At 44.5% G+C, this 17,735-nt stretch overlaps 1 protein-coding gene across 4 annotated transcripts in view; it reads right to left on the reverse strand.

The window, feature by feature from the left end:
- Positions 1-17,201, reverse strand: part of NLK (nemo like kinase) — a 202,232-nt gene extending 185,031 nt beyond the window's left edge. For all 4 annotated transcript variants that reach the window (XR_012228902.1, XR_012228903.1, XM_073565610.1 and 1 more), the window contains exon 1: positions 15,959-17,201. Coding sequence is in view for 2 of the 4 variants with exons in the window: in XM_073565610.1 (XP_073421711.1) it covers positions 15,959-16,428 (470 nt within the window). In the remaining 2 variants the exon portion in view is untranslated. The remainder of the gene's footprint in view (positions 1-15,958) is intronic.
- Between the last annotated feature and the right edge of the window lie 534 nt (positions 17,202-17,735).

A 17,735-nucleotide genomic window follows, 5' to 3' on the forward strand; every position in this document is an offset into this window, starting at 1 on the left:
AACAGATAGGGTATTGAGCCGATCGGTGTCAACGTCGAGGGAAAAGTGTCCACCGGGAGCTCTCCCATCACCAATCTTTTAATACGCAATGTAGTTGAAGTTACCTCGTCTAACCTAAGAGTGATTGACGGTTTAGCTTTAGTCCAGAGATACGGTAAACCCCTCAGGCCCAATAGAGCCCAGTCAACACTATCCCCCTCCCCACTCTCAGCACAGGACACCACCTTTAACCATCTACTGAGATGAATAGCCTTATAGTATAAAAGGGGGTCCGGGACCCCTAATCCTCCAGAGGAGAAAGGGTAAGAAAGAAACTTATATGGCAACCTAGCTGTTTTTGATTTCCAAATAAATTTTCCAATTTGGGATTTTAACGCTCCGAAAAAGGTCAGGGGTATCTGAATCGGAACCATGTTCATGGTATACAATATAATAGGCATTATATACGCCTTGAACACATTAATGCGACCCATCCAAGATAAAGTAGGTAGGTTATATTTTTGCATCAGGTTTTCGACCTTTTGGATTAAAGGAATGAAATTACTTTGAAATAAGTTGGCGGGATCTCTAGTTATTGTTATTCCCAAATATCTAATAGAGTTGGTAGCCCAAGAGAATGGAGTCTGCATGCGAATGGTGGAGATCTGAGAGTGGGGGAGAACAACGCTTAACACTTCAGATTTTGTTAAATTAATTTTGAAATTAGAGAGGAGGCCAAATTGATGAAAAGCTTGAAGGATGATTGGGAATGCCTGGGACGGGTTGGAAATAAGGAAAAGCAGATCATCTGCGAAAGCTAAAGTTTTAAATGACCTCCGACCCACCGACAACCCCTCTATGCGTTGGTCTTGTCTGATGCTTTGTATCAGAGTTTCTATAACTAAAATGAACAAGGATGGCGATAAGGGGCATCCCTGCCTAGTCCCGTTATTAATCCCAAAACTGTTTGACAGGGTGCCGTTGATCCTGACCCTGGCCGTCGGTTGAGAATAAAGTGAGAGAACTGCTGTTATATATTGAGGGGAAAGCCAAACTTGATCATTACTTGTTCCATGAACCTCCAGCTCACTCTGTCAAAAGCCTTCTCGGCGTCCGTCGACAGGAGCACTAGAGGAACATCACGGGTCTTAGCAAACATTATGGACTGAATGGCTTTTGTAGAGTTATCTTTCCCTTCCCTGCCTCTCACAAAGCCCGCTCGATCAGCATGAATTAGTTTGGGTAAGAAATTGCTTATTCTGCCTGCTAATATTTTAGCCCACAATTTAATGTCTGCATTAAGCAGTGATATTGGTCTGTAGCTAGCGCACAAATTGGGGTCTCTACCTTCTTTCGGGAGGACTGTAATGTAAGCCTCTAAGGATTGTTTAGGGGGGAGTTGGCCCTCTAAATAGGAATTAAACAAGGCCACCAGTTGAGGTAATAACAGTTTTATAAACTTTTTGTAATAAATAATGGGGAGACCATCTGGGCCCGGTGCCTTTCCATTCGGAATAGTAGAAAGAGTATCTAGAATTTCTTGGGGAGTAACTGGGGCGGTCAGCAGGGAATGGCCCTCAAGAGTTATTTTAGGGAGATTTAGTGGGGTCAGGAATTCTTTGATTTTTACTAAAGCTATGGCTGGCTCTTGCATGCTATCTGGTATATTTAAATTGTATAAACTTTCATAAAAGGTTCTAAACTCCCTGGCAATATCTGCGGTCTCAAAAATTGAAGAGCCATCTAAAGCCCTGAGTTGTCTAATAAACGTCTTGTCTTGTTGTTTCTTAAGTAGGGATGTCATAAGCTTACTACTTTTATTGCCATGAAGATAGAACCTCTGTTTACTTCTCATATAAGTTTTGGCCGATTGGATATTTAGAAGGTTTTTTAGTGAATTTCTCAGATCTGTCAGTTCAGATAATATCTTGTTTACTTGGGATCTCTTATGCAGTCTCTCAAAGGAATTGATTTGATGCAGGATAGACACAACCTGTTTCGTTCTTTTTTTGAGATAGGAGCCTAAGGCTATAAGTTCCCCTCTTATTACTGCTTTATGCGACTCCCATACCATGGACAAGGGCGGGCCTGAATGTAAATTAGTTTGGAAAAAGAAATCAAGAGTGCTTGTCAGTTTTGCAATATGGGAATCAGAGTCCAGCAATGTCTCATTTAGTGACCATGACCCAGCTGGCCGTGGTAGGGTTGTTATGTCTATGTCGACAAAAAATGGGAGCGTGGTCTGAGAGAGAGATGATATCTATATTCGCACTTTTAACTAGTGGGAGATCAGCTGTACGTGTCAATAGGTAATCAATTCTATGATGGCTATTATTCGGATGGGAATAAAAAGTATAATCTCTCCCCGAAGGAAAAAGTGTTCTCCAGGGATCTATCAAATGCAATTTTTGTAAAGAAAGGTGTAATTTTCGCAGCGCCCTTGGAGAAAACCGACCTGCCTGTCGAAGTGTCTAAAGCTGGATTCAAAGATACATTAAAATCCCCTCCCACCAACAACAAACCCTCTGTAAAGAGTTCTAGAGTATTCATTGTTTTGCACAGCCAACCTATCTGATTCCTATTTGGAGCATACAAGTTACACAGGGTGATCTTAGTGTTAGCCAAAAAACCCTTAATTATAACGCATCTGCCTTCTGAATCTGATAGACAATCACTCAAGACAAAAGGAACATTTTTTTTTTTTTTATAGCAATGCTCACTCCACTAGACGCCGAACCGCCCGCACTGTGATACCAGGTCGGGTAACGAGATCTAGACATATCTGGGACTCTCCCTTTCTTAAAATGTGTCTCCTGCAGGAAAACTATACTAGATTTCTTTGAATACAAAAGATTCATTACCTGGCTTCTCTTACACGGGGAACGTAAGCCCTTTACATTATACGAGGCCACTGTCATAGTGGCGAGGTTCACCTTATCACCCATAGCTCAATAAGAGAAGCAAAAAAAAAAAAAAAAAAAAAAAAAGAAGATGTATACGTGTCCTCTGCCATCAAACCACAAAAATTAAAAAAGTACAAAGAAATGAAAAAAAAAAGAAAAAACCTAAAAATTACTAAGTTAAAACAGCAGATATATAACAAGAACCAACTACCTGTCTGTAGCAGAGGCAGGGGGACAAACATGCCTTCCTTAACAGAACACGAAATAACAGTTCCGACACACGAGTGGCACATGGTAACTTATACGGCAATTAAATATCAGTAACACATAAGCAAGTATCAATCCTAGCAAGCTAAAGTGATTTAGAACATATCAGAGTGAAGTGAAGGTTCCAACTCCAGGGGTAATAAAATGCAACCGGAAGAAACACAAGAAAGCTCGGGGGGGTGGGGGGGGGGGGTGGTATCTCTTTCCCCGTTCCAGATTTCCCTCTTTTAGGAGTCGAGCGTTTCTTTCCTGAGGCCCAGTCACCCTGTCCTCCAGCATAAGCATAGACAGGGGGAGGCGTGCGATGATCCATATCCAAAGGTAGCCAGGAAGGAATATCAGTAGGGGCAATATCGAAGGTGTCCCATATTTTGGCTAAATCTTCAGGGATCCGAACCATTATTTGCTTGCCGTCGCCATGTATAGATATACCAAACGGAAATAGCCATTTATATAAAATTTTACGTGAACGTAGCACCTCCAGGAGGGGCCTTAGGACTCTTCGTTTTGCAAGGGTCGACGGCGCAACGTCCTGATAAAGATGAATAACAGATCCCTCATAAGAAAGATTTTTAACATCTCTTGAGGCAGACAAAATATTATTGGTATCCAAATAGCTCAACAAACCGCAGATCACATCTCTCGGGGGTTCAGAAGGCTTCGGCTTGGGTCTAAGCGATCTATGTACCCTCTCTATTACAATTTGGTCACATTTTTCTTGTGGGATTAAAAGGGCAAAGATCTCTTTCGTGGATTTTTCTAATATTTCTGTAGAAACACTTTCCGGCAAACCTTTTATCCGTATATTCTTCCTGCGGCTCCGATTTTCCTGGTCTTCCAAGGCCAGAAAAGAGTTGTTAAGCTGTGTTCTGTGGTAGTCCAGATGCTCTCTCATGGCATTGGAGTGGCTAATGATAGAGGACTGAGATGATTTCAAAGACTCCACTCTATTACCAATATGTAGCAAATCTGCTCTCATGCCAGATATCTCATTAACTAATGGTTTTATAGCTTGAGCTAACAATTTTTTAAAAACTGATCTAGAAAGTTTCCCAGAGTCCGATTGAGTAGCATCGCTGCCTGAACCATCATCGCTGGAATCCGAGTCTTCGACGTGTTCCTCCTCAGCAACCTCCGTAGGAGGCTTTTTAGGAGTGGGCCTAGTCGATGCAGATTTATTTCTCAGGAATTTATCCATTTCACCCTGCTTGCCTCTATATGCTTCAGTAGCCAACGGTTTTGCACGCTCTTTATTGGATTTGACCATTCTGCTTAATTGAAGCGTGTACTTAATTCACCACTCGTGCATCAGGAAAAGTCTAGTAATGCATTTTCCTATGTGTAAATAACCCCATGCAGCTTGGAAGATGAGGAGCCAACATATGTAGGTATCTGTGAGGATCTGTGGGGGTCCGCGGGGACAGTGCAATGCCAACTCCCTACTGTCGAGCACTAGAAATAATACAATGTCCCCCTCATTCGTGGCTCGAAAATCTGCAAACAGCAGCACTCCCAGGAGGGGAGAACGATATCCCCTGACCCAAAAGTGCCTCAGTTCCCAGGTAGACGCCTCACCCAGTGAGACAAAGGGCTGTCAGCAATCTGGCCCCACAGACACAGAGTTAATGGTCACCTCTACTTGCAGCAATATCCCCCGCAGGTTCCACAGGCAGCTCACCGGGAGCACCCAGCGCCGCGGCCCCTTCTCACTGTCTTCTGCTCCGGCGGGCGAGACCGCTCCTTATTCCGCGGCCCCACACCTCTATCAAAGACCTCCTGCGGTCTGGTGTCCAGGCCTTATCCGCCGGCACACCGGGTTCTGGAATCCGTCGGCACGACCCACCAGATAAGCACTGCAGGGAGATGTAAAGATGGCGCCCGTCTCCCCATTATTGCATTTTAATGCAATGTCATGGTGACCAAAAAAAATGTAATTCTGGCGTTTTGATTTTTTCTCCGCTACGCCGTTTAGCCATCAGGTTAAACCTTTATTTTTGCTAGTTCGGGCGATTCTGAACACGGCGATACCAAATGTGTATGTTTGAGGTTTTTTTGTTTGTTTTATTTTGAATGGGGCAAAAGGGAGGGTGACTTGAACTATTATTTTTTTTATATTTTTAAAACTATTTTTCTTTACTGTTGGGCAGGCTTCAATAGTCTCCATGGGAGGCTAGCTGCTGCCATAGCCCTGCTCAGATCGCCTCTATGTAGCAGAATTACAGACTTGCTATGAGCGCCGGCCACCGGGTGGGGCTTATAGGAATTTGGCATCAACAACCATAGAGGTCTCAATGAGACCACTGATTGTCATTCTGACACACGATCATGTGACGCAGGTCACCGGTGAGCGTAATTCTGGCCTGAAGCGCTTGTTAAATGCCGCTGTCAGTGTTTGATAACGGCATTTAACTAGTTAATAGCTGAGGGCGGATCGCGGATATTTACCTAACCCATAAAGGTAAGAAAACTGATAAAACAGGAAGAAAGGAAAACCCCCTTCTTCCCTCAGTGCGACACGACGCATTCATCCTGACATATAGAGGGAGAATCTTTATCCAACTTACTAAAGAATGGGAAATGCTCAAGAGCAAATTTAAGCAAACAGACCCCCACCACCTGCGCACACACAATACAGTAATCCTTCAGGATTATCAGTAACATTAATTTTTGAAAGAAAAAGGTACAGAGTAATTTAACTTATTTCATAAATAAGAGGAAAAGAAACCACCACAACAAAGACACTTCCAAAACTATACACAGATGACATCCCCGCCAAGACAAACAACAAGTGGTAGACTTCTGGCACCTAGACAGAAGATGGTTCTCCAGTGCTCATTCACGCGATTGTTTCAGCCCCTATCGATCACACATTGAAAAAAGCACCGAATTCCCACAGAATATAATTTGACAGTACCTAGATAGTAAATACTGGCATAAACAGTAAACCCATACTGTACCTATCAGTCCAGTGATAAATAAGTCCTTTCGATTATGGACCAATAAATCAATCCACAGGATAGCAGCTCTGGCATGTAGTAGGGTTTCATCACCTGTACCTCCTCCCAGAGGTGCCATAAGGATTTCAGGGAGATTCAGATGTACAGCACCGTCCGAAGTGACTTGCCATCTTCACTGAAACGCATACAGCGATGCCCCACCACCATGCAGCCACGCACTCCTCACCAGGAAGCGCTGCGGAGTACCACCTCCCAACTTGTCTGGCCAGAAGCAGCACACAGTCCGCCACTAAGAAGCCATCCGGACAAGGTCTGGGTAAGTGGTCTTGATCTGCTTCCTTAACAAAATACAAGGGTATAGGTTCCCTATCCAAGGACAAGAAACCACTGACACGATGGAGAGGGTCCTCCTTTATATTCTGTTAGTTTCCAGTCCTTGAAGGGTGGCTATGCTGTCTGGTGCTGTCATAAGTGAAAGGAAAAGATTTATGTGGCAAGTTAATGAGACTTTGGGACCTCAAACTCCTCTAAACTACAGTAACAGATTAATATTTGCCTTGTTCAGAAATACCACTACACTAGTCCAGGAGCTGTGTCGCGAATAGCAGATCAGCACAAATTTGGATGGAGCTGCATTACTTAAAACAACCCAATTGAGAAGTGTGGTGTCACTCCTGTAGAACTGCCTTGTTTTTCTAATCCTAGACAACCCCTTTGAAAACAGCCCATAGCATGGTATAGAGGCTTGGGAGTATTTACAAGTCCTTAAAGGGGGTTTCTATGAGCATATGACACTGATGATCAGTCCTTAGGTTCAGCTCATACTCTCCTGAATAGGAGCTTTGCGCACTGCAGCTCTATGCTTACAAAAGCTGATCCTGATCGTGGAGGTGCCAGATGTTGAACTCCCACCACTCTGTTATTGATGACCTAATGAAAGGATATGTCATCATAGAATGGTGGAGTTGGAAGGGACCTCCAGGGTCATCGTGTCCAACCCCCTGCTCAATGCAGAATTCACTAAACCATCTCAGACAGATGTCTGTCCAGCCTCTTTATAGACCTCCATTAAAGGGAACCCCTTTAACCTGTTTAATAAGGTCAATCTGGTATGTTATTTGATCGTTTTACAGGAATCTGCTTCCCTCCCAATGTAAAATCACTAACAAAACAAATCGCAGTAGCATCTGGCAGAGCCCAAGGTGTTTGAATAGAAATTAGGGTCCTCAAACTAATCTAAAATCTCCCAACTATGGCAGCTTAGCCCTTCTACTAATATATACCTCTTTGAGCGAGCACAATCCTTTTCACATTAGATATAATCCTGGAAAAGACGACAGCGACTGTTTGGGTACAATTCATAATTAGAACAAGATACTAAAATGAAATGGTCACAATTATTCAGCGCATTAAATATTGATGGAGATGGTGTTTATTACAGTGCGGTTCGAGCGATTGATGGGAGCGTGTCCTCCGCTCGACTTGTAAAATTGCATCCTTTAAAGAACAGAGCATCTATTTAGACTGAGAACTTCAAAGCCTCTTATACACTGACCTTGCAGATAACCCTCCTGTGATTAAAGCGCTGGGCTCAGCATGCCGACATGGTACCGACATGTGACTATTCATATCTAGATGTGATGGGGCCCCTCAAACAGGGCTTTTAAAAAGGAATTCCCTTGGGCATACTTTTCCTCAAATGACTCCGCAACCATTAAGGCTAGAGGCCTTGTTTACATTAAAGTAAGAAACAGGATACCAGTAAGACAGTGATCTCCCATTAGCTCGCAGTCCAGAATTACATGGCGTTGCTTATGGCAGGAATCAACCACCATCCCTTATATTTGGTCCTTGCATGATCACACTCCATAAAAAACGATACATAACTATATTAAAGGGGTTGTCCACCCTTGGAAAACTTCATTTACTTAAATGTATTTTAGTATTTTGGCTTCATGAAAACATTTGCACTGTGTTGCACTGCCTATGGCTGTCTGCCGATTGAGTCAACAGAATCCATCAGTGAACTCGTTCTAACGGAAAGATGAAAGGGCTTCCAACTTCCATCTGGTTTATTCTGAGCTCCTCTCAGCAGAATATGTGCAAGGAAACAAAGAGCCTGTAAAAGCAAAAAGGCCCAAAATCTTTAAACCAAATAAAAATAAAAAAAAGTTTTGTTTTTTTTTTACCCAAAATACATCCATTTAAAAAAAAAACAGAATAAAAAAAAAAAAAATAAAGAATTGTCCCCAGAAATGAACAACTCCTTTAAGGTGACACTGCTGTGTGATATTAAAAGGATTTCGCATCATGGGCATTTTCAGCCTACCTATTAATTCAATGCCTGGGGAGGGTCCCAGAGGTGCTTGGCTCTCTGTAATAGATGCTGACAATGAGAACACCCCCTTCTCTGCATTACAAAGGGACAGGACAGTGAGTATATGCGCAACCAATACAACAAATAGTAAAGGCCCCGTCTCACTAAGCGATCTCGGTAGCGAGATCGCTGCTGAGTCACAACTTTTGTGACGTAACAGCGATCTCACCAGCAAGATCGCTGTGTGTGACAGCGATCAGCGAGCGGCCCTCCTGCCGGTATCGCTGGAAGAAACCTCTGGACATTTCTTTGGTCGCTGGTCTCCCGCTGGCCAGCACGCATCGCTGTGTGTGACAGGCGGGAGACCAGCGATCAGGTGTAAAAAATAATTTAAAAAATAAAAAATATAGTTATTCTCACCTTCCGACGTCCCGTTCAGCCATCCTGCCTCTCTCCACGCTCCGGTCCCAGTGATCCTTTGCACAAATGACCGCGAGACTTCGCGCTCCCGCGAGACTGTGACATCTCGCGGTCATTCTCGCAAAGGATCACTGGGACCGGGAGCGTGGAGAGAGGCAGGATGGCTGGCTGAACGGGACGTCGGAAGGTGAGAATAACTATATTTTTTATTTTGATTCTATTTTTTACAGGGATGGCCAGCGATGCCGGGCGCTCGGCATCGCTGTGCTGATCGCTGGTGAAGCTGTCTGTGTGACAGCTCACCAGCGATCACATAGCGACTTACTAGCGATCCTGACACCTTGATATCGGTGTCGGGATCGCTGGTAAGTCGCTTAGTGTGACGGGGCCTTTAGTGTGGAAGCCCAGCTTCAGAGAAAAAGTAAAGTGGCCACAAAAACATGGTGTTATCCAACAATCCTTTAGCCATATCGGCCTATTTTCTCATTTTCAGTCCTATATAACAAAATGGTTTGTCACTCAGGACTCTGAAAAAGGTGGGGACAGGATTTGTAATCTATCCTTCAGCTTTGCAGGGCAGTGCACCAAAATGCATCTTTCACTGGTCTGCGACCGCCATGAGAATAATGAACGAGACGTGAGCTTTCCGTAACAATTTAGGGAGCAAACCACCAGCTCGATGTTACAATACTTCCTAATAACTTTCTAAATATTCCCTCTTAAATCTATAGCACTTGGGAGTCACGGTGCCCCGGATGCTGCTGGGCTCAAGAGTCACGGTGTCGTCATGTCTGTTCAGCCTATACTGACCTTTCACTTGGATGTGGCATAAATGTGAGCTTAAACTCAATGTTAAAATGCTACTGACAAGTTCCCGCTTAATATCTCCATTTTACAACTTTCAGGGTACAGTTCTCCTTCCTATATAGGTAACGCAGATCTGTTACAAAGATATCATAATACAAACTGCTCACATTACTAAACAGATCTCAGACATGATAATGCTGATGTACTTGCATTGAAAATCTATGTCAGATTGAGCTTAGACTTTCATAAAGGAATATACAGCTAATCAATCATCGCCCATTTAACCTAAATAACAGTTCCTCAATGTCCCTCCTCCCTACTGCTACTGAGAGCTCACACTGCTCAGGATAAGCTGCAGCTGTCAGGCTGGGTGGAAAGGCTGAATACACTAGTCTGATTGACGTATGTGGAGTCGGGAAGGAATTTTTTTCCCCAATGTGAAGCTGTTTGCCACGTGGGTTTTTTTTGCCTTCCTCTGGATCAACATGTTAGGGCAAGTTAGGATAGGATATAGGTTGAACTAGATGGACTTAAAGTCTCCCTTCAACCTTAATAACTATGTTACTTGATTCATGAGCCATGTCACTCTGTAGCTGGATACATAAAATACACATCCTAATATCAGGATTCTACATGCATTCTGACAAGGTCTTCCAAAGTAAGTACACAAGCATCACCAGGTCTAATAGCTCTATTTACTAATGCATGCTGTTTGTATTGTGAAATCTGGTGACAGATCCACTTTAAAAGTGTATACATATTGATAAAAAAAAACAAAAAAAAAAAAACTTGAGAGAAGTACAGGTTAAAGAGTCAAGGGTTAAGACATGTTTGGATACACAAATATATAGCCTTGTAAATGGATGTGTAAACTACAGCAGAGGATGATGACTCGAGAACAGATGGACGGGAGAACTTTCCAGAAAAGGAGAGACAAACCACACGAGGAAGAAGACACCTGATCTAAATCATAGAATAATGGTCCTACTCATTTCTAAAGTTTTCCACAGACAAAATTTTCCACTGTCTACACAATCTCCCCCTCCCCCGTCTCTTCCTCCTGTCAATAATCAGGTAACAGACGGTATAAAAGCCAATTCACAGAAAGCGTCAGAACACAATGGATAAAAGCAAAATGGAGAAGAAAAGGGGCGATACACCGGCCTGAATACCCTCTATGGATCATTAAAAGTGAAGCTGGAGGAAGGATTGATAGTCGCCTGTGACCGTGCACCATGTACACAGTGTAGAAGGCTTGTGGTGTGAATGGCTAAACCCATCATATCTGTAGTCTGGCCCTCATATCTTTCATGACCTTGTCTGTCTCATCAGCGTAATACTATAATATCTCTCATACAAGAGCCACAGAATTATAGTGGTGGCGGGATTCATCACTGAAAACACTGAAGATTATATTCTTTTTCCCAGTTCCATTGCAAACTTAGCAGATTTTCATCTGTATGTTGCTGATGGAAGCCCTGCTGTTTTTCTTTTATTTTTAACCCCCTTCAATACAAGTTTCAAATTTCATTAGAAGCCAAAGCAAACTAAAGGACACTTGACTTCTAAATTATTTGCCCAAGGCATTCCAAGAGGTAGCTGATAAAAGGCCTCACTGACAAGAAACACTTATCACACTGGCACTGAATATGGAGGGGAGAGATCTGATCGTGGTTGTCCATTTCAATTTCTTTCACACTGTTTTTCTTCTTTATGCAAAAAGAAGACCGTTGCAGTTGCCCACTGACTCTCTGCAGCTTCCTCTGGTCTTTGTTAGTGTGGCTGCACCAGTGACATCATGTAGAGAACACGTGACCACTGCAGCCAATCACTGGGGGCTCAGCGGTGATCTCAGTGTAGATGATGCTGCACCGCTGACCCTAATCTTTGGCTGCAGCAGTCACATATTGTTAATATGTGATCACTGCATACACAGCCATAAAGAAAGACCAAGGCAGCAACGACAATTGGCAGGTACAGCAGTCTTATTTTTAAAGCATGGGAAACCAAAAACATAAAAAAAAATAACGAAGATTGACAGCTCATTTAATGTGAAATACCAATTAAATCACAGTTAAAGAGTAAATGGCCCTTTAACAGAAATCTTGTAAAATAAGCATCTAACTACTTTCACAAATACATATACAATTTATCTGGTGTTTCACAAAATTACAGATATATGGGATATACTGGACTTCTCAATATTGGAAATCCTTCTTTGACCAGATACCCGCCGATGGTGGAGAGATGGGCTCGCCACAACATACATTAGATTGTCAGCCGATGTAGTGGAAACACAGTGATATCCTCTTCATATGGATACCTTTATTATAAGAGCAAGTACCGTAAATGACAAAGCTTCTACAAATAACAATGTCACGTTCAAAAAAACGTCAAGAAAAGCTGAGAAGTCTCACTGCAGAAACAGAGTCTGGAACAGGTTACAAAGCCAATTCAGTTCTCTAGGACTCAATTGAGCCACAATGAAAGCCAAATGGACGAGACATGAAACAGTGAGGCATTTTCATAGAAGTGGTCAGGCTGCCAATGTGACTCAGAAAATTACAAAATGTCAAACAGATGTCCAAAGGGCTGCAGGTGTATAACAAGACACAGCAGAGGATTGATGGGGGAAAAGCACCAGATACCGGAGAGTTACATCAACGATGGTCTAAAAATGCAAATCGTATCCTGAGGACGTGTCTCAGATCACCAATCGTATCATGTATGTAGCAATTACTGCTAAAATGTGATACAACCATGGGGCAGGTGGGCACTTACAAGGGGATCTGACACCAAACTTCAGAATAAAAGCTGCATACAGGAAATAAGCATCTTACACCTGATGTACTTACTTAGAAAATCCATGTCAGAACACCTGCATAATTTAGATACCAAGAGGAGGCATCCAGCTACAAATAAACGTAAAGGCTCATTTTAATATCTGAATTTTATAGCCATTTTGACAAGGAATACATGGAATTTCAAAGTAAGCATACCAGTCTCATCTGGTCTGAAATCTATCCAGTAACAAATACCATTTTATTTTTAAATCTGGTGACAAACCTGCTTTACAAGAGCTAATATACAATCTGTTACATTTTGCACATTGCATCATGGTGTTTAAAAGCCCTTGTCAGCTCTCCTGACATGTCCCTTTTAGTAATAACTAGCAATTATTTGATATGTCCCTGTACAATCAATGCTTCCCCTTCTCAATCTGCACAGGGGCATACCCCTGGGACAAGGAGCATTACTGGATCAACCCTGGTAGTTTCACAGAAATTTCCAGTAGGAATAACAGAGGAACCACATAACAGGGGCAATGGAGTGATCTGATAAAACAGACATGTCCGGAGAGGTGACAAGTCCTAGAAGCCAGTCCGTATGCTCAATACTGACCCAACCACAATGAACAACCCAGACTGAACAATCGAAACCCCGATATGTTCTATTACCTTGGGGGGGTGGGGGGATGATCTACAGGACCTCATCCGGTTGTAGAATGATAATCCAGATTAAAAAAAAAAAAAAAAAAAAAAAAAAGGACATGTACATCAGTTCTTGAGACCCTGGGTGGCACAAAGCACGACTTGACTCCCCCATCCACAACGAGGGTGCCGCATTATCATGTCAAATGGAGAACAATGTAACTCCTTATTAATAGGCCATTAGCCCGGCTGCCTCCGTCACATCACGAGTTATTATAAGGAACAAAGCTTTAACTCTACATGTGAGATCTACAAGTCCCAATATACAGTCATAAAAGAGAACTACATCCAACACCTGAGCTGATAATATCCTCACACATATGTATGGACACATTTCTGGAAATCCTCAGATAAAGCAGTGATTGCGGAGACAGGGATGTCCTAAATGGTCATGGGTGGGCTTTGACGGGAGATATGGAAGATCCAGTACAAGGTGCGAGGTCTCGGCTTACAGACGTCTCAGTTACACGTCAGCAGATGATTTATTCCTCCGGCAAGTACATAGCTGCAGATTTTGTGATGGACAATCCACAGCATGATACGAAAGCAGCAAGGCAGATGAGATTTTAACAAATGTCACCCACTTGCTGCGTACATTCTCCACGTGGACATTGACCTGCGATGCGTAGCGTCACCATAGATTTCACCCATTTCAATTCAGAGGGGCGAAGTCCACATGTTATACAAGCGGATTAGGTTGCAGATTTGCTGAAAGTAAATACCCCCCTTGTGCCCTTCTTAAAGTTTCTGAGGGATTAACAAAAATTTGGCTAAAGCCAATAAAGGTCATAGAACAAAACAACTATTACATATGTGAAGAATCTCCGTCGCTCTGGCACCACTCCTCCGATGCACCCCACCAGTCTCTGGCTGTCTACCCGTATGACCACTGCAGCCACTTACTGGATTAATACCATCCACCTCAGACACCACTGATTGGCAGCAGTGGTCACATGGGTAAGGTGGTATGGAGAACCGGCGCTGGATTCATTGTTGGCTTATTGCATTTATTACAATTGGACAAATTTCTGTTTCTCTGGAAAACTCACTTATTGGAAACCTCCACATAGTGGTCCGCCTCTCCCCCAAACTGAAATGGCTGATAACAGAGAACAATACCTCGCCTTTAAACAAACATCTACGTATAGAAGTATAGTCTATCGCTTAGGAAGGAAAAAAAAACCAAAAAACTGTATACACTGATGTGATTGAAATACCGAATGTGAACACCATGACACAGGGGTGGGGGGGGGGGGGGTAATTACGTCTTGCCAAAATAATACCAGCCTGTAATAATAAATCTGTTTGAGCATGGATGCGAGGAACCTTCAAAATTTAATAACTGCAATTACCCACAAAAAAAAATGAAAAAAAGGATGTCATCCAGATACAAAGAAACAGACTAGGGCACCATGTCTCCAACGGAGAGCGGCTGCTTAAGGAAGAATGATCGTCAAGAGAACAGAGGAAAACCGGGACACAAGTGACAACATGGACAGGACAAGTCACCCATGAACAGACAGGACACAAACCCATCAGAGCACGGTCCATACACTGACATTACGTTATCGCATTTTTAGCATGTTCACCCTAAAAGCTTCCAATAATAAAAAGCATCTGCCAAGGAGAGAAGTGAAGCTGGCAGCAGATGTGAGACTACGGTGATCAAACGAAAGATGACGATCAACTCATATCCAGCCAATTATCGGACGCTCATCGGAAAAGCTTTAAAACGTTTTACTGATTGTCGACCATAAAAGTGGCAAGTAGCCAGCAGTAAGTTATAAATAGTAAATCACTGAGGAGCATCAGGAATCATGGCTATTGTCTGAGACGACGTTCTACCACAGGACCCCTAACAAAATATTGGAGAGTTCTTCAATTTCACCCTTTACCCTACATCTTCGTCTAAAATTTAGAAAGAACCTTCAAGACGTCAGTGCCTAGACTTTAGACAGCGAGCATGGCATTGGGACACCTGTGGATAAACTCATGGTCTAGTGTTGGTGTCTTCACTTTTCTCCTGACAGGTACAACCCGAACGAAGAGGATTACGTCACGATGAACACTGACCAGGTTATCTCCTCCAAATCCAAAAACCAACCACATCTCTCAGAAGCTGACACCCAAGTCATCCAACATTTATAGGAACACTATACCTAAAAAAAAAAAATGAAAGCCGCAGTACTCTTCCTCCACTGGTTGTCAAGCCGCTGGATTGTCTGCTGGCACCTGAAAGTCCTGTATGAACCCTGGTTAAAGGGATTGTTCAGGGTGCTCATTTTTGTCAGAACTGACGTCGGATGTAGACAGACCTCAAAAACCATATGCAAGAAACCGGCACTGACAATGTCTCTCCACTCCTGATGTCTGAATGTGCAGAAGTGAACCCACAGAAACCTTTTACTCTGTTGCCAACTGTCCCATTTCCAAATGGAGAGCAGCTGACGGTTTGGGCCTAGCTAAGGGATGAAATTGGAATATTTTTTTCTCCTTTGGACAGAATAGTGGGGAGAGGCTCCTGCTACTGATAATTGTATTACAAATAGACAGAGGGTGACAAGTCTGATCTCCTGACAAGATTTTTTTATATCTGTCAAAAGACAAAATAGGAAAGAAAAGGAGGAAACCAGGGAGAAATTGCTGCAATTTTTGATTTTTTTTTTCTTCACTTAGTGGTCTTACAAGCTTAGATTTTGCAATGTTAATACATTCTAAACCACTATTGAGCTTTCGATTACCAACCAAAATAAGGCGTCATTAGCAGGCGGGCCCTGCAAGGGGTGTCAAAGTTCAAAGAGAGTTTGCATCACTTACCAAACTACACCGAAAGCTCCGTAGCCAATGGGTCGGTCGGGTTCAATATCCAGTTGCTGAGCATGATGAGCGTGCTGATGATGATGAGCCTTCACTGCCGCCGCCTGTACCTGGGCAGGTGCCACCGCCGCTGCTGGTCCAGGGGCTTGTCCCGGAGCAGGAGATGGGAAGTATGGCTGAGCCTGGCCAGGGTTAAGCATGGCTGCAGCCGCTGCTGCGGCCGCAGCGGCTGCAGCAGCGGAGGATGAAGAGGAAGAAGCCACATGTTGCTGCACAGGATGCACAGCAGCAGCCGACCCTGGGTGCAGATGATGCTGGGGGTGAAGATGATGGTGATGATGCAAGTGAGGAGGGGGCAAGTGGGCCAGGTGGTGGTGGTGATGGTGGTGGTGGCCCCCAGCCGCTGCTGACGTACCCCCATTGTACGCCGCCATCATTTTTGCATTGGCTGGGGTACTACAAAGAGACATTCACAGAAATGCCCTTGGATGGTTCTTGCCGGCAGCTGGACCTGTCACTGGGCCATACAGACGAGATCACCAGGACTGTGACAACCAAGAAAGATATTTCATCCTAGACCAAACCCGCGCCTGTCGCCGTAACCAGAGTCACCCACAAGGACCCCACGATCAGTGCGTAGCGGGCTCTGTTACCCACCCCCCACCCCCCCAAAGACTGCAGCTCCTCAATAAATACTAAAACTCCATAGTTCTCCTGTTAATTGGGGTGCACAGACGTCTCCCTCCAGCCTGCAGCTACCAGGGGCACCAAACTACAGCAATTAGGAAGTAAATGGCAGCCCGGCCCTTCCATCCCACATCCTCCTGGAGCCTGGCAGAGGGACCCGACCCGAGTGTGTGTAGCCCACCCCCCGGTGCACACATACAGGTGCCAGCTGCTAGACCGGCACCATGGGGCGGCACAGGGACGGCAGGCGGGGACAGCCGCCCCGACTACAGGCAGGTAAAAGCCGGGGCAAGGTGAGCGCTGCGGGAGGGGCTGGGGGCAGCGCACACAAATGGAGGCTACACCGGCCACACCATCCCTGTCAGTCACACGCAGACGGTTCCCGGATGCTCTTCTCCCAGGATGGCGCCAAATATCACCACACAAGCAGAGGACGACGACCGGCACCGAGAACAATCCACAGGGCTCTAATCCGCCACAGTCCGACCAGTCACAGCAAGCACAGACTGCTAGACGCGGGCAGCCCCAGCAGCAGCCACCTGACGCCGCACCTGACTGGCAGCGACGGCAACCAATCACAGCAGCCGATTCATTGACGGCCAACCAATGCAAAAGGAAGTAGGTACAAAATGGGCGGAATTCGCTTGTGGAAGCGAAAGAAAGGAGGGGATAAGAAATGAGCCAATAGGAAAGGAGAGGAGGGCTGATTTCGTGTGACGGATGGGAAGAGTAGCCAATGAACTACTATATTCTACAGACTTGGACACGCCCTCAATGACCTGTGTGGAAGAGGTAACGCGCTTAACCCCTTCGTGCTCTGAGGTGACTGTCAGGACACTGCAGCTGCTACCAGCGACAGCGGACAGGAGACTCGGGACGCGGGAGATGTCGCGTGGTCTGAACACTACGCTATCTTATGGCGGATGGGTGCAGTGTGCTGTCCGCTGTTATCTGCCCCTCGGTCCCTTCATCTGCCGTATCTCCAGCTGCAGGCAGGCGGAAGGTCACACATGACCAGCAATGGCTGACACCACAGCCCCGGCATCCACACGGTAGCAGAGCCGGGGACGCTCCCTCTGCTTCAGCCCCA

Source organism: Dendrobates tinctorius, unplaced genomic scaffold, assembly GCF_039654945.1.
Source record: "Dendrobates tinctorius isolate UK_male_01 unplaced genomic scaffold, ASM3965494v1 ptg000016l, whole genome shotgun sequence".
In the NCBI taxonomy this organism is placed as follows: Eukaryota; Metazoa; Chordata; class Amphibia; order Anura; family Dendrobatidae; genus Dendrobates; species Dendrobates tinctorius.